Below are 16,229 nucleotides of genomic sequence, written 5' to 3'. Positions count from 1 at the left end.
TCAAGAAACTAAGTTACAGTGGTGCTAGTGAGCAGGACAGCTGCCAGCTTCCAGTTCAAAGATACCTGGGTTGGTCCCTTATTTAAAGGAACAAATGCTGGATTGGGAGACAGTCCAGAGAAGGTTTACTTGCTTAAACCCAGATATGCAGGGATTTTCTTTTGAGGAGAGATGAGGAGTTTAAGTCTGTATCCATTGGAGTTTAGAAGAATCAAACAGACATACAGAATTCTCAGGGGCTTGATAGGGTAGATATTGAGAGGTTGTCTCCTCTTACAGGAGAGTCCAAGTCCAGAGGGCATAAAATCAGAGTAAGGGGTCAGCCATTTAAGACAGAGATGAGGAGGAATTTCTTCTCTTCGAAGGTAGTGAATTTGTGGAGTTCCTCATCACTGAGAGCTCTATAGACTAAATCATTAAGTATGTTGAAGGCTGAATAGACAGATTTTTAATCAGTAAGGGAATCAAGAGTTATGGAGATAAGGCAGGAATGTAGAGTTGAGAATTATCAGATCAGTCACGATCCCATTGAATGGTGGAGCAGACTCAATGAACTGAATGCCCTACCTCTGCTCCTACATCTTACGGTGATGTCTTAGTTAAACTTAATGAGTGGCAAGCAAACTAAGTTCAGACGAATTTATTGGAGTTCTATGAGGATGTGTCCAGGGCAGTGGATAGAAGAGAGCTGGTGGATGTGGTGTTTCTTGATTTTCAAATGGTGTTTGATAAGGTGCCGCACAAGAGGTTATTACAGAAGGTTAGGGGGCATGGAGTTGGGGATAGGGTGTTAGCGTGGATAGGGGATTGGTTGTCAAATAGGAGGCAGACAGTGGGGTCAATGGGTGCTATTCGAATTGGCGGTTGGTGACTAGTGGAGTGCCCCAGGGATCGGCGCCGGGGCCTCAGCTATTTACCATTTATATAGATGATCTGGAGGAGGGAACCGAGTGTATGGTGTCAAAATTTGCTGATGACACCAAGATTGGTGGAATGGCAAATTGTGCGGAGGGTGTGGAAAGTCTGCAGATGGATCTAGATAGGCTGGGCGAGTGGGCCAGGAACTGGCAAATGGAATTTAATGTTGGCAAGTGTGAAGTTGTCCACTTTGGTAGGAATAATGGTAGGAAGGATTATTACTTACATGGCGAAAAACTGCAGCATGCAACGGTGCAGAGGGACCTCGGGGTCCTTGTGCATGAGTCGCAAAAACCCAGCCTGCAGGTGCAGCAGGTGGTCAGGAAGGCAAATGGGATGCTGGCCTTCATAGCAAGAGCGATTGAATATAAGAGTAGGGAGGTCTTGCCGCAACTGTACAGGGCACTGGTGAGGCCACAGCTGGAGTACTGTGTGCAGTTTTGGTCGCCGCACTTACGCAAGGATATTTTGGCCTTGGAGGGAGTGCAGAGGAGGTTCACTAGGCTGATACCAGAGTTGAGGGGGTTGAGCTATGAGGAGAGGCTGAATAAACTAGGCTTGTACTCGTTAGAGTTTAGAAGAATGAGGGGAGATCTCATTGAGACATATAAGATGATGAATGGGATGGATAGGATAGAGGTGGAGAGGCTCTTCCTGCTCAGAAAGGACAGTAGGACTAGAGGGCACAGCCTCAAGATAAGGGGGGGGGGGTGCAGTTTAGAACAGAGTTGAGGAGGAACTTCTTCACTCAAAGGGTGGTGAATCTCTGGAATTCTCTGCCCGTTGAAGTGGTGGAGGCTGCCTCGCTAAATATATTTAAGACGCGGGTAGATAGGTTTTTGATAGACAAGGGAATTAAGGGTTATGGGGAGAGGGTGGGAAAGTGGAACTGAGCCACGACAGATCAGCCATGATCTTATTGAATGGCGGGGCAGGGTCAAAGGGCTAGATGGCCTACTCTTGCTCCTATTTCTTATGTTCTTATGTTCTTAGATGTTGTGCATCTTAAGGCTTTTATTAATGGATTCTAGGTTAAAGATCAGAGGATTTGTAGTGATGTAAAATTTAAGATTCAGAACAGGAACAGGCCATTCAGCCTAATTGGTCTATGCCAATACAAAGTCTCTATGTTAGCTTTAACCTACTTGCCTCTTGTCAGCCTAATAATACCTCCTTCTGTTTCTTTCTTCCCCATGTTTTTGTTATTCACCTCAACTATTAGTGTGTAACAATAAGGTGCAACTTTTGAGACAAACACTTACCACTCAAGAGAACAATAAGATAAATCTGTTCAACAAAAGACCAAGCTCCTCAATAATAAACACTCACCACATATTTGGAGGATGAGTCATGGATGACATTGGCACTCGTGACCTCAAAAATCAGCTTCTCTGCGATGACATTCCCTCTAGATTTCTTCCAGTTTTCCTGGAGCTGTGCAGTGAGCACGTTGCTGGGTTTCAACTCACCCAAGGGACATTCTATAAAATACATAAAATGAATGGCATTGTTGCAGTCCCCAAAAAATCATTACAATAGATGATATAGTTATAGCTCTGGACTTGGGTAAGTAACCTATTGTTGTCACTTTCTATCCGTATTGTTGAAATTTGACCAGGATTCTCCTGAATTGGGACTAAGTCCCCACGTGATACATGCTGCAATAGCAGCATGTATCACGTGGGATTTAAATAGCAACCCAATCTCTGTGCTTGGAGACAAGACCACCCACCACCCCCCACCCCCCCCTCCCATAAGTGGTGGCCCCTACACTGACAAGGGAAGCACCACCACCCCCTCACCAAGGAGGAGCATCCTTCCCCCAATCGACAAATAATGGGTATCCCCTGCCCCACACACCTTGGCTCAGATCCCCTATTCACATCAGATGCCCCACTCAGCTGCTTTCAGACCATTCACTTTGGCAGTGCCAACAGTGTACTGTCCCGGGCACCCTGGCATGTTCACACTGGCCTGGAGCCTTGGGCTCTGTGGGAGCTCAAGTAGTAAGGTCCAGTGGCCATTTATCCCTCTGCTGATGCCAGACTGCAGAGGAAGGGTCCCTCAGGGATCCTGGGGGTTGGGTGGGCTCAGGTTGGGACAAGGGATTGAACTCAACACTTTGCCAAAATGGGCTGTCATTGCTGTATTCCCTTTTTAGCCCTGGCAAACCTAAATAGTTTGGGCTCCATCACACATATCACATCACACTGTGCCACTCAGCCAATTTCCTTTCGCTAACCATATCTTCTGACGGTTTCTGGGGAACTCAACTCCATCACATAAAACATCCATTAACCACTGCACTCTGTTTCCTGTTGAGCCAATTCTGTATCCATGTTGCTACTGACACTCTCATTCCATTAACAGAGGAGAAATGAGGGGAGGGAGAAAATATAACTATCAACATTTATAATGCAGCAGAAGTTAGAACTTTTGTGGGGTCATTATGACTCAGTTAAACCTTTGACAAATGATAACTTTAACATTTTTCAGAGCTCCCAGTCAATTCCTGTTTTGTTAACAAACAGGAACCACTACTCTGGGATTTCATTTTGCTAAAATGTTTGTTCCTGTACGGTGATCAGGATCAAACATAGAAGAGAAACAAGAATTGGTAGTGAATGGAAAGCGATCGTTCTATTACAGGAACAGTCACTTCAATATCGAAAAAAAGGAATATTCTTTCATGTGACAGAATAAAATCCTTTAGTTTATTAAAAATCAAGAGAAAAGAAATGGTCACAATGAGAATGAGGACATAGCAGAGAATTTACTGCCCTTTGTGCCAGCATAGCATGTTCTTTCAAGTCCTATAATACATTTTATTTCTGTCTATATGCAGGACAGGGAAGGATGTTGGCCTGCACTCACACAACAGCTTTACTGATTCACCAGCCACGAATGCTAACTAAGAGCATTTTCCTCAGCACAGCGATCAATATGACAAGCCACTGACAGGCTTCTAGTCAATCAATAAGCTTCTGTTTATCTGTAGAGTAAATATTTTCCCTTTCAATAAACTACTGACAGACGTCCTGTGGCAATGGTGGTGTGCAGTCTATGATCAGGAGAACAGTTCTCGTGTTTACTGCTAAAAAGGCCTGGTCCTTTCAAGGCTACTGTCCGAACATTCTTTGAGGGAATCCAGCTAATTATACTTGCTTATAAATTGCTGAGGTCATTACATTAAAATTCAAGTGCCAGGTTATTAAAGGCCTGGATGAAATGGCAGATCTCCTGTTTTTGACAAGATTATAAATAAATTGCTTATTCTTAGACATAGCTTTACCCCATCACCTTCAAATCCCTTGAAAATTGTTTTCTCTGCAAGCTCTGCATTTTACTGGGCATCTTAATTTTCCATTTATTTCACTTTCTATTTTTCACCCAACAGTGCAGATTCTTCCCCAGAAGAACTATGTTCCACCTATCATTCTACTACTCCACGAGTATCAACTAATCCTCACCACCTCCCAAATTGCAGCCCCACCCACCTATATCCTCCCTCCTCCTGTTCCAGTTACTCACTCTGTCATTCCACACCAACAAATATCTCAGATTAGTGCCTCCCCTCTCAAATCCAACCTCACTCACCCATGCACACACACTCAGCTCTTGCGCAATTTTAGCTGCTATTAACAACCACACTGCACTCCTACTTGTAGCCATTGGTGACACTTCACCCCACAACCTTGCCTCTAAATTCACCCAGGAAACCACAAGAAGAACTTTTCTACAGAGTTCCTAAAATCTTTCAGTTATCTTTCTTGCAGTTACCTTTAGCAGAGATATTCAGGTTAAAACAACTTAAACATGACAACTAAGTTACATCTGTGCCAAACACACACAAAGTCACAACTCTGCAGGACCAATCTGGCTTGGATCTCAACTCTGAAAATAGGAGTGTCAGAGGTTGAAATGCAAAACATCTGGAACTGAGCCGATGCCACCTGAGCACACTTCTTGTTTATACAGAGATGAATCGAGGCAATAGGGAACTATTCCACTTGCAGGGACAGGAGTGGACATTTAAATATTATTACGAGGCTGTGTGCTTTAATTTTAACAGTTATTCTATCATTAAACAGCTGAGTTTCCCAAGACTTGTATAGATGAGGTAATTGCCTTTATAATGCTGCTTGCATTATAAAAGGAGCAGAAACATTTCTTCCAGACACAACAAGCCACCAGCAATTACCACACACAACAGCAGCATTCCATCTCCAGCCTCCAGTGCCCCCCCCCACCCAGCCTTCAACCCCCTGTTCCAGCATCCCGATGATTAGACCACCACACCCCTGCCACCCAACCAAATTTCCGACTATTCCAGATCCCTCCCAATGATCAGAATTGGCCCATGCCATATCAACCAGCCCAGCTTGGATCCTGAAACCACCTTGAATAGAAACAGAATCCCTGCAGTGCAGAAGGAGGCCATTTTAGCCCATTGCGTCTGCACCGACTCTCCAAAAGAGCGGCTTACCCAGGCACACTGCCCCACCTATCCCTGTAATTCTGTGCATTTACTATGGCTATTCCACCTCATCTACACATTCTTAGACAATAAGCGGGATTCAGAATAGCCAATTCACCGAACTTGCTCATCTTTGGATATCTCTCTCACTCTGCTGCTCTGATAGGCTTTGGGACCTTGTGAAGCAGACTGCCCGCCCAAAAGACCTCCACCTTGTCAGGTTGCTTGTGGGCAGGAGCTCCATTTTTAAAATCCACAGGAAATTCAGGAAATCTGCTCACCCAAATTTCCCAACCTCACAGCAGTCACTAACCAACTCCTCCACTCCCTTCCCCAAAAATACACACACAATTCGCCTTCAAACTAATATCCTGCCCTTCACTGGTTTTCCTTTAAATTTCTTTCATGTAGAAGACAAAGTTCAAATAAACTTACCAAACCTGATTCGGATACAAATTGTATGATTCCATTTAAGTAATCACAACCAACAAAGTGTATAAAAAGCTTAATTTATGTTGTGCCTCATCGCGTCTCAAGGTGTTTTAAAATCAATAGATTAGTTTTAAAGTCAACAACAACTTGCATTTATGTAGCTTCATTAATGTAATATGATGTCCCAAGGTGCTTTGCAACTTCTTTCAGCCAAAATTTGACATCAAGTCCCCAAAGGAGATATTAGGCTAAAGAATTGGTCAAGGAATCACTGTTAGATGAGCAAATTTCTACACAATCCCAGGAACAGTGTTTTATTGAGTGACAAAATCATCTGTTTTGGTTGAAAGAGAAATTTTAGCCTTCTTCAGTTTGTGGAATCTCCCATAACCAACTGAGCAAGCAGAAAGGAGCTCAGACAGAGTAGTATTCTCTCAGCACCCAATCTGTCAGTACAAAGTGCAGAAATGCCTGAACAGAAAACCTCTTTACTCAGAGGAAAGAGAACCCCTCACACCTGAAAACACCAGTCAGTCACAGTCACGATGTGAAAATAACTGAGAAATATAAAGATGTTAAAGAACGTCTGATAACATTTATGACAGTGAAAAACAAAATAAAAATGACAATTCCTTGCTGACATATGACAGAGAAACAGATTTAGATTAGCCATGATTGTATTGAATAGCAGAGCAGGCCTGAAGGGCCTGGTGGCCTACTTTTGCTTCTATTTCTTGCGTGCTAAATGACAAAAGGAAAGTAGATAACTGCCTGTAAGCAGCACCAAAAGTAACGTTAGTAAAGAAAATTGTTTTCGCATTGAAATGGGTGGTATGGTGGTGCAGTGGTTATCACTGCTGGTTCGCAGCACCAGGGACCCAAGTTCAATTCCAGCTTTGGGTGACTCTGTGGAGTTTGCACAGTCTGTGTGTGTGCGTGGATTTCCTTAGGGTGCTCTGGTTTCCTCCCACAGTCTGAAGATATGTGATTTAGGTGGATTGGTCATACTAAATTGCCCCTTAGTATCAGAGGGATTAACAGAGTAAATATGTGGGGTTATGGGGATGGGTGGGAATGTTGTTGGTGTAGACTCGATGGGCCGAATGGCCTCTTTCTTCACTGGAGGGATTCTATGATTCTATAATCTTTCACCCTCTCCTCAACAGACTTATTTCTGTAAATATAAACAGCAAAGAAATGATACAGGTGGATTTTGTTCCAAATTTGTACTGTAGTAGAAATTCTCCCCATTTGCTCAAATCAGCATCTTATAACAACACAACTATTGGGAACAAGTATTTAAAATCAGTTTCATGAAGATTAGTCCACTTCCTCCTTACTGCAAGACTTCCTCCTTGACTGAGGAAACTGTGCAGACCACTGTTACATATTGAGTGGCGCTTCATATATCTGCACTACTTCATAGATCAGTGATGAGTTGCAAAACACAAGACCCTGTACCACTTCACCTTTTTTGACACTGTTTGTTGCCTTGTTTCCTTTTTCTGCTACAACCTAATATCTTTCTGCAAAAAAAAGCACCAAAACTGCAAATTCTAGCTTGGCCAGCAGTCATTGATGGTCTCTACAAATAAAATAACATTGCTGTACCATCAAAACAAAGGATTCAAACTTAACCAAAGTCATTAGCCATGAACCTTCAATATACAATAATGCAGCATATTTTAAACCAAAAAAACTCCTAATCATTTTTCTCTCTCTTCCTGAACTCGCTATCTGATGTTGGGATATTGTTCCACATTCGTGACCTGTTCTCTTGTATCCTGGCCAAGTTGACGACATTCATACATGCTTTGGCAGCAAACGTCAGCAATGTGGTGGAGGAGGGGAGGATCACAACTGTGCCTCGTGCTGCCCTCACCGATGCCCATGTACACACGCTTCAACAAAGGTCGCAAGCGCACAATCTAGAGTAGGAACTCTCCAAATTGGCCAGCTGTAATGCTCCAGTAGATGCCCTGGTTCAGATTATTTAATGCAGCCCAGGCCGGGGATCAAACTAGACAAGTTGCTTTGCATCACTCAGCTGCCTTTTGTATAAACACACTGAGCTACCAACTGTGTAATGTATTTATCATGGTTTAATAAATCCCTTTTGTTGTTGGAACACATTGAGTTGCCTCCAGTTATTACAATACCGATCATTACCGTATATGGAAAATTAATTCATGCTAATTTTACAGTGGCCAAAATAAAACAGGCCACATTCTGCATAGGATACAATATTCAGTATCTGTTCATGAATCTAAAACCAGCATCCTCAATAGCAGCTTCAGCAACACTCATCATCTTTTTTTTGTTTTACAGGCTTGTTTATCTCTCTGTCCTCTCTTTCCATCCCCCCAGCCAGACAGTAAGTGGGTGATCTTCATCACTGTTTTTTGCTGATCCTGTTGTGTAGAGTAAAAAAGCAACTTGAAATGCCCATCTCTGATTTCCTTTGTCTCCACAGTACTTTCTGCACCCCACTCATAGGGATTCTATGAAATTGTTCCTGAAAAAGTATGGAAGTTTTGCAATATCCTGGCCAATATTTGCCCCTCGTACAACAGTACCAAGATACATTTGATTGTATTGTCATTGTGGGACCTTGCTGTGCAGTAGTTAGCCCCCACCTTTCCCTACATTGAATCAGGAACATCACTTCTAAAAAGTTATCATGAGCTGTGATATCTGGAGTTCTTGAGGGAGTGCTGATCAAATGCAAGCACTCTCTTGTAGTTCAGCTGGTGGGAATCCACTAAGAGAGATTACCTTGCACTTTTGATAACAAACAACAAAGAACATTACAGCACTGGAACATGCCCTTCAACCCACCAAGTCTGCACCGATCACATTGTCCTACCTAGACCAACTGCCTGTATCCCTCTATTCCCCACCTTGCCATGTGTCTATCCAAATAAATCTTAAATGTCACTAACTTGTCTGCCTCAACCACCTCACTTGGCCCCACTTGCATTCCAGGCCCCCACTGCCCTTGGTGTAAACTTTACTTGTTAGAGATGTGAGGGGGGAGTTAAGTTTATTTTTTCATCACAAGTAAGGCTTACATTAACACTGCAATGAAGTTACTGTGAAATTCTCCTAGCCACTACAGTCCAGCGCCTGTTTGGGTCAATATACCTAACCAGCACATCTTTCAGGATAGGGTGGAAACCGGAGCACCCAGAGGAAACCCACACAGACACGGGGAGAACATGCAAACTCCACACAGACAGTGACCCAAGCCAGGAATCAAACACAGGTCCCTTGCTCTGTGAGGCAGCAGTGTTAACCTGTGCCACCTACCGAACCTTTCTCCCCTTACCTTGAACTTGTGCTCCCTTGTAACTATCATTTCTGCCATGGGAAAAAGCTTCCAAGTGTTCACCTCATCTACGCCCCTCATAATTTTATAAACTTTTATCAGGTTGTCTCTCAGCCTTCTCCTTTCCTGCGAGAACAATCCCAATTTATTCAATCTCTTCTCATAGCTATAACCCTCCAAACCAGGCAACATCCTGGTAAACCTTTTCTGAACTCCCGCTAAAGCCTCCACATCCTTCTGGTAGTGTGGCGACCAGAATTGGATACAGTTATCTAAATGTGGCCTAACCAACATTTTATATAACTGTAACATAATTTGCCAACTCGATGCCCTGGTCAATGAAGGCAAGCATGCCATATGCTTTCTTCACCAACTGGGCTGCCACTTGTAAGGATCCGTGGCTCTGTACTCCCAGATCACTGTGTGTGTCTATGCTCCCGATGGTTCTCCCATTTATTTTGTAGCTCACACCTTAATTGGATCTACCAAAACGCAGCACTTTGCATTTGCCAGATTAAACTCCATCTGTCATTTCTCCGCCCAATTTTCCAGCCTATCTTTCTCTGTAGATTCTGTGACAATCTTCATCACTTCCGCAACTCCAGCAATCTTAGTATCATTTGCAAACTTGCTAATCAGACCAGTGGTGTTTTCTTCCAAGTTGCTTACATACATTACAAACAACAGAGGTCCCAGTAATGATTCCTGTTACAGACCTCCATTCAAAAAAAACACGCTTCCATCGCTACCTTCTGTCTTTTATGGCCAAGCCAGTTCTGAATCCATCGAGCTGGTTCACCCTTGATCCTACATGATTCAATCTTTTGCGCCAACTTGCCCTGAGGAACCTTGTCAAATGTTTTACTCAAGTCCATGTAGACAACATCCACAGCCCTTCCCTCGTCAATTATTTTTGTCGCCTCCTCAAAAAATTCAATCAAATTAGTGAGACATGACCCCCTTGCACAAAACCATATTGCCTTCCACTAATAAGACCATTCAGATCCAAATGTGTACAGATCCCATCACTAAGAATCTTCTTCAACAATTTCACAATCACTAACATCAAGTTCACTGGCCTATAATTATCCAAGATACTCTTGCTACCCTTCTTAAATAACTGGACAACAGTGGCTATCCTTAATCCACTGGGGACGTCATCTGTGGTCAATGAGGAAACAAAGATTTCTGTTAGAGTTCAGCAATTTCCTCTGTTCTTTCCTTCATTAATCTGGGATAGATGCCACGTGGCCCTGGGGATTTGTATTTCTTAATGCTTTTTCATACACCTAACAATTCTTCCCCAAAGATGACTTGCTCCAGAGGGTTTATATACCCCTCCAAAACACATAAGAACATAAGAAATAGGAGCAGGAGTAGGCGATCTAGCCCTTCGAGCCTGCCCCGCCATTCAATAAGATCATGGCTGATCTGTCGTGGCTCAGTTCCACTTTCCCGCCCTCTCCCCATAACCCTTAATCCCCTCTCTTATCAAAAACCCATCAACCCGCGTCTTAAAAATATTTAGCGAGGCAGCCTCCACCACTTCAACGGGCAGAGAATTCCAGAGATTCACCACCCTTTGAGTGAAGAAGTTCCTCCTCAACTCCGTTCTAAACCGCCCCCCCTTTATCCTGAGGCTGTGCCCCCTAGTCCTACTGTATTTTTTGAGCGGGAAGAGTCTCTCCACCTCTATCCTATCCATCCCTTCATCATCTTATACGTCTCAATGAGATCTCCCCTCATTCTTCTAAACTCTAACGAGTACAAGCCTAGTTTATTCAGCCTCTCCTCATAGCTCAACCCCCTCAACTCCGGTATCAGCCTAGTAAACCTCCTCTGCACTCCCTCCAAGGCCAAAATATCTTTGCGCAGGTGCGGTGCCCAAAACTGCACACAGTACTCCAGCTGCGGCCTCACCAATTCCCTGTACAGCCACAGCAAGACCTCCCTACTTTTATATTCAATCCCCCTCGCTATGAAGGCCAGCATCCCATTCGCCTTCCTGACCACCTGCTGCACCTGCAAGCTGGGTTTTTGCGACTCATGCACAAGGACCCCGAGGTCCCTCTGCACCATCGCCTGCTGCAGTTTTTCGCCCCATAAGTAATAGTCCTTCCTACCATTATTCCTACCAAAGTGGACCACCTCACACTTGCCAACATTAAATTCCATTTGCCATTTCCTGGCCCATTCACCCAGCCTATCTGGATCCTTCTGCAGACTCTCCACACCCTCCGCGCAATTTGCCGTTCCCCCAATCTTGGTGTCATCAGCAAATTTCGACACCCTACACTCGGTTCCCTCCTCCAGATCATCTATATAAATGGTAAAAAGCTGAGGCCCCAGCACCGACCCCTGGGGCACTCCACTAGTCACCATCCACCAATCCGAATAGCACCCGTTGACCCCCACTCTCTGCCTCCTATTTGACAACCAATCCTCTATCCACGTTAACACCCTACCCCCAACTCCATGTCCCCTGACCTTCTGCAATAACCTCTTGTGAGGTACCTTGTCAAACGCCTTCTGAAAATCAAGAAAGACCACATCCACCGGCTCTCCTCTATCCACCGCCCTAGACACATCCTCATAGAACTCCAGTAAATTTGTCAGACACGACTTCCCTTTAACGAAACCGTGCTGCGTCTGCTCTATCAAGCAATTCCCTTCAAGATGCCTCGCAATTTCCTCCTTAATGACAGATTCTAACATTTTACCTTCAACAGACGTTAAACTAACCGGCCTATAATTCCCCGCCTTTTGCCTGGCACCCTTCTTAAACAACGGCGTAACATTAGCTGTTTTCCAATCATCCGGCACTTCCCCAGAATCCAGCGACGTCTGGAAAATAACCACCAAGGCATCCACTATCACCTCCGCCATTTCTTTCAGAACCCTCGGATGCATTCCATCCGGTCCTGGCGACTTGTCCACAATCAGCCCCTCCAGCCTGTCGAGCACCGCCTCTCTAGTAACAGTAATGTCATTAAGACCTTCCAGTCCTACCACCTTTCCATCGTTAACACCTGGCAAATTATTCATGTCCTCCTCCGTGAAGACAGAAACAAAAAAGTTATTCAATACCTTAGCCATATCCCCATCCCCTACCACTAGGTCCCCTTTCTCATCCTCTAAAGGACCAACGTTCACCCTAGCCAGCCTCTTCCTTTTTATATATTTATAAAAACTCTTGCTATCCTTTTTTATATTAAGCGCTAGCCCAGCTTCATAGTTTCTCCTACCCTTCTTTATCAACTTCTTTGTCAATCTTTGTTGACATTTAAACCTTTCCCAATCCTCTTCTCGCCCACTACTCTTAGCTACTCTAAATTCCTCCGCTTTTAATTTAACACTTTCCTTCACCTCCTTCGTTATCCACGGCTTACTACCTCTCCTCCTACTGTCCTTTTTGACCATCGGAATAAATTTCCGCTGAGCACCAAGAAAGATCTCCTTAAAGATCCTCCACTGCTCCTCAGCAGACCCTCCCTCCAACGCACTCCCCCAGTCCACATTCGCCAATTCTTCTCTCATCCTACCGTACTCCCCTCTATTCAAACAAAGTACGCGTGTCCGGGAACCCACTTTCTCCTCCTCCATCTGCACCAGAAACTCCACCATACAATGATCACTCTCCCCAAGAGGATCCTTCACCGCAAGGTCCCTAATTCTACCCGCCTCATTACACAGCACCAGATCCAAGATAGCTCGCTCCCTTGTCGGCTCCAACACACACTGTTGGAGGAAACTATCCCGGCAGCATTCCAAGAACTCCTCCTCGAGCCCACCGCGTCCAACATGGGTCGACCAATCAATATGCAGATTGAAATCCCCCATAACTACGGCTATCCCATTCCTGCACGCCGCACTTATTTGCGTGTTAACAGCCCGCCCCACCTCCAGATCATTATTCGGGGGCCTATAGACGACACCCACCAGCGTCTTCCTCCCTTTGCTGTTCCTAATCTCCACCCACAACGATTCCACCTTCTGCTCCTTGGCTCCAATATCATCCCTTGCCACCACCGTGATGCTATCCTTAGTCAGCAGAGCTACCCCCCCCCCCTCCTTTTCCCTCTTGCCTATCCTTCCTAAACACTTGATAGCCCTGTACATTCAGCTCCCATTCCCTGTCACCCTGCAGCCACGTCTCTGTAATGGCCACCAGATTGTATCCATTTGTGTCGATCTGCGCCACCAGCTCATCCACTTTATTCCGAATGCTTCGTGCATTCAGATAAAGTGCTTTCATCCCAGCCTTCACCTGGACCCTATTTGCCGTAACGCCACCAACCACACTCATGCCCCCTACTCCCTCTATTATTGAGACATCCTCGGCCTCTTCCCTTACCTGTACTCTATCCTTAACTTTAGACCTCGTAACATCACCTACCCTCGCACCCTCCCCGCCCCCTAATTAGTTTAAAGCCCTGTCTACAGTCCTCTTTACTCAATTCGCCAGCACTCTGGTCCCAGCACGGTTCAGACCAACCCCATCCCGCCCGAACAGGTCCCACCTACCCCAATACTGGTGCCAATGCCCCATAAATTCAAACCCATTCCTCCCACACCAATCCCTGAGCCACCCATTCACTTCCTTAATCTTATCAACCTTACGCCTGTCTGCACTCGGTTCAGGCAGTAGCCCAGAGATAACCACCTTGTCGGTTCTACTTTTTAATTCCATTCCCAGCTTTTCATACTCCCTCCCCAGATCCTCAGTCCGCATTTTGCTTACGTCGCCGGCACCCACATGTACCACAACGACCGTATTCACACCCTCCCACTCCAGGTTCCTCTGCAGCCCAGCTGCGACATCCCGGACCCGAGCACCAGGCAGACAACACACCCTTCTGTGCACTTTGTCATTGTGACAAAGGACAGTGTCAATACCCTTCACCCCACTATCCCCAATCACTACTACGTTCCTTTTCCCCCTCTCTTTGCCTATGTCCTGCTGCATCACTGTACCGTGCGCAGTTTGCTCACCGACCTCACCTGCCTTGTCCTCTTCCAGACTGGAAGCAAGAACCTCAAACCTGTTATGCAGATTAAGAGGCTGAGGCCTCCGCTCCTCACCCCCCTTCCTCCTCCCAGCAGCCCCCTCTTGTCCCTGACCCTTAGAGTTAGCCAGTCTAGGGGGGGTGGATGTCACTTGCACCCCATTGACAATGGCACCCTCTCTCCCCTTGATGAGCCTCAGTGTCTGTAGCTCAGATGCCAGCTCATCCACCTTGAGCTGGAGCTCCTGTCCCTCTCTTGTGAATATCAATACGAAGTACTCATTAAGGATCTCACCCACTTCCTTTGGTTCTATGCAGAATTTTCTTGCTTTGTTCTTGAGTGGACTAACTCTTTCTCTAGCTATCCTCTTGTTCTAATATTTGTATAAAATGCCTTGGGATTCTCTTTAATCCTGCCTGCCAAGGACATTTCATGACCCCTTTTTGCCCTCCTAACTCCCTGTTTGAATTCTCTTCTACTTTCAATGTATTTTCAAGTGCTTTATCTGTTTTTAGTTGCCTAGAAGTTGTGTACGCATTCTTTTTTTTTTTGACTAGACCCGCCATTTCCCTGGTCATCCACGGTTCCCAAATTCTGTCTTTCCTTTTCACAGGCACAAGCCTGTCCTGCATTCAAATCAACTGCTCCTTAAAAGATTCTCACATGCCAGATGTGGGTTTACCCTGAAACAAGCTCTCCCAAATAACAGTCTCCAAACCCTGCCTAATCTGGTTGTAGTTAGCCGTTCCCCAATTTAGCACCTTAACCCTTGGACAACACTTGTACTTTTCCATGAGTATGCAAAAACTTACAGAACTGTGGTCACTGTTCGCCACAGGTTCCCCTACTGCAAGTTTGATGACCTGACTGAGCTCGTTCCCTAGCACCAGGTCCAGTATAGTCCCTTCTCTAATTGAACTTTCAACGTACTGTTCCAAAAAAACTTCCTGAACACACTTAACAAATTTCTCAGCGTCCAGACCCCTAGACCTGAGGGATTTCCAGTCAATATGAGGAAAATTAAAGTCTCCCACGACAACAACCCTCCCACATGAGCCGCGGACAGATCACTCCACATTTATTTGGGATCTCCAGGGATGTTATCAACTGGATTATTTCTTCCATCTGGCAATGTCTTATCAGCATCAGACCTGACTGAACCCCACCAATGAACATTAAGCAGGTTGCACCATTCCTTGCTTAATGGGGGGGAAAAATGAACATGTGTTACAAAGATGCAAGCAATGACGTGTAGATATTCTGGATTACATTCTGCTATCAGTTTTTTGTACAGAGTGTACAATCATTCATTTGGCACTCATGCACACTATATCTAAAGACTATTGCCATTAACCAATCTCTAGCAATGTTTGTATTAAGTGATTAGAGTACGTAAAACTGACCATTAAACACATTAGTATTTGTTCTCTAACTACAAAATCACAGGAAGTCATTAAAAGTCCTTTCAGTCTCTTTGGCTAAGCACCATGCAGATTAAATGTAGAAAGAAGAGTCCTGCTCTTAATCAAGGTCTCGGTTAGCCTTTCCTTTATTCAGATTCTGCATGGGTCAGTTGCTTATCATATTAAATCCGATATATGTAGTCTGTCTCTGAGCTACAAAAACCATCAGAATTTCTGGATTGCAAACGGATTTTAAAAGCAGTTCAATCAGAAATTAGATACAAGAAGAACGCAGGAGATTACTGCACTCCCCAGCAGGATTTTCCATTTCTGGTGGGGACCCTGACATGAGGATTAAATCCAGGTCTGATCCCACACCAACTGAGTCATGACTATCACAAAGTGAAGCCTGGACATTTAGGCATGACAGCACTGGTACAAAGAAAGGAAACTTTTAAGTGCAAAAGATTTTTCAAAAGAGTGGCTCAGGAAAAAACAACTTTAATTTCTTACTGTTGGTGCCAAGTGGCAGTCAGTCCTTCACTCAAGTGTTTCACTTGTATTTGGAGGTCACCTTGAATTGTTCCCAATCGCAAGTGCTAATGAAAAGGTCACTGACATTTCTTCCTCCGCAGACACTAATTGCATAATCTAGTTTTTTTAG

The 16,229-nt window shown here is 44.7% G+C and overlaps 1 protein-coding gene across 1 annotated transcript in view; it reads right to left on the bottom strand.

The window, feature by feature from the left end:
- The window catches only part of snx21 (sorting nexin family member 21), a 40,991-nt gene that overhangs the window by 11,206 nt on the left and 13,556 nt on the right, over nt 1–16,229 (bottom strand). Inside the window, exon 3 of the mRNA XM_080205059.1 lies at nt 2,248–2,399. Within this exon, the coding sequence (XP_080061185.1) occupies nt 2,248–2,399 (152 nt within the window). The remainder of the gene's footprint in view (nt 1–2,247; nt 2,400–16,229) is intronic.

Source organism: Carcharhinus amblyrhynchos, chromosome 16 (assembly GCF_965287045.1).
Source record: "Carcharhinus amblyrhynchos chromosome 16, sCarAmb.v2.hapA, whole genome shotgun sequence".
Taxonomy (NCBI): Eukaryota; Metazoa; Chordata; class Chondrichthyes; order Carcharhiniformes; family Carcharhinidae; genus Carcharhinus; species Carcharhinus amblyrhynchos.
The sequence above is the reverse complement of the archived record's forward strand: the minus strand, read 5'-3'. Positions and strand labels throughout refer to the sequence as shown.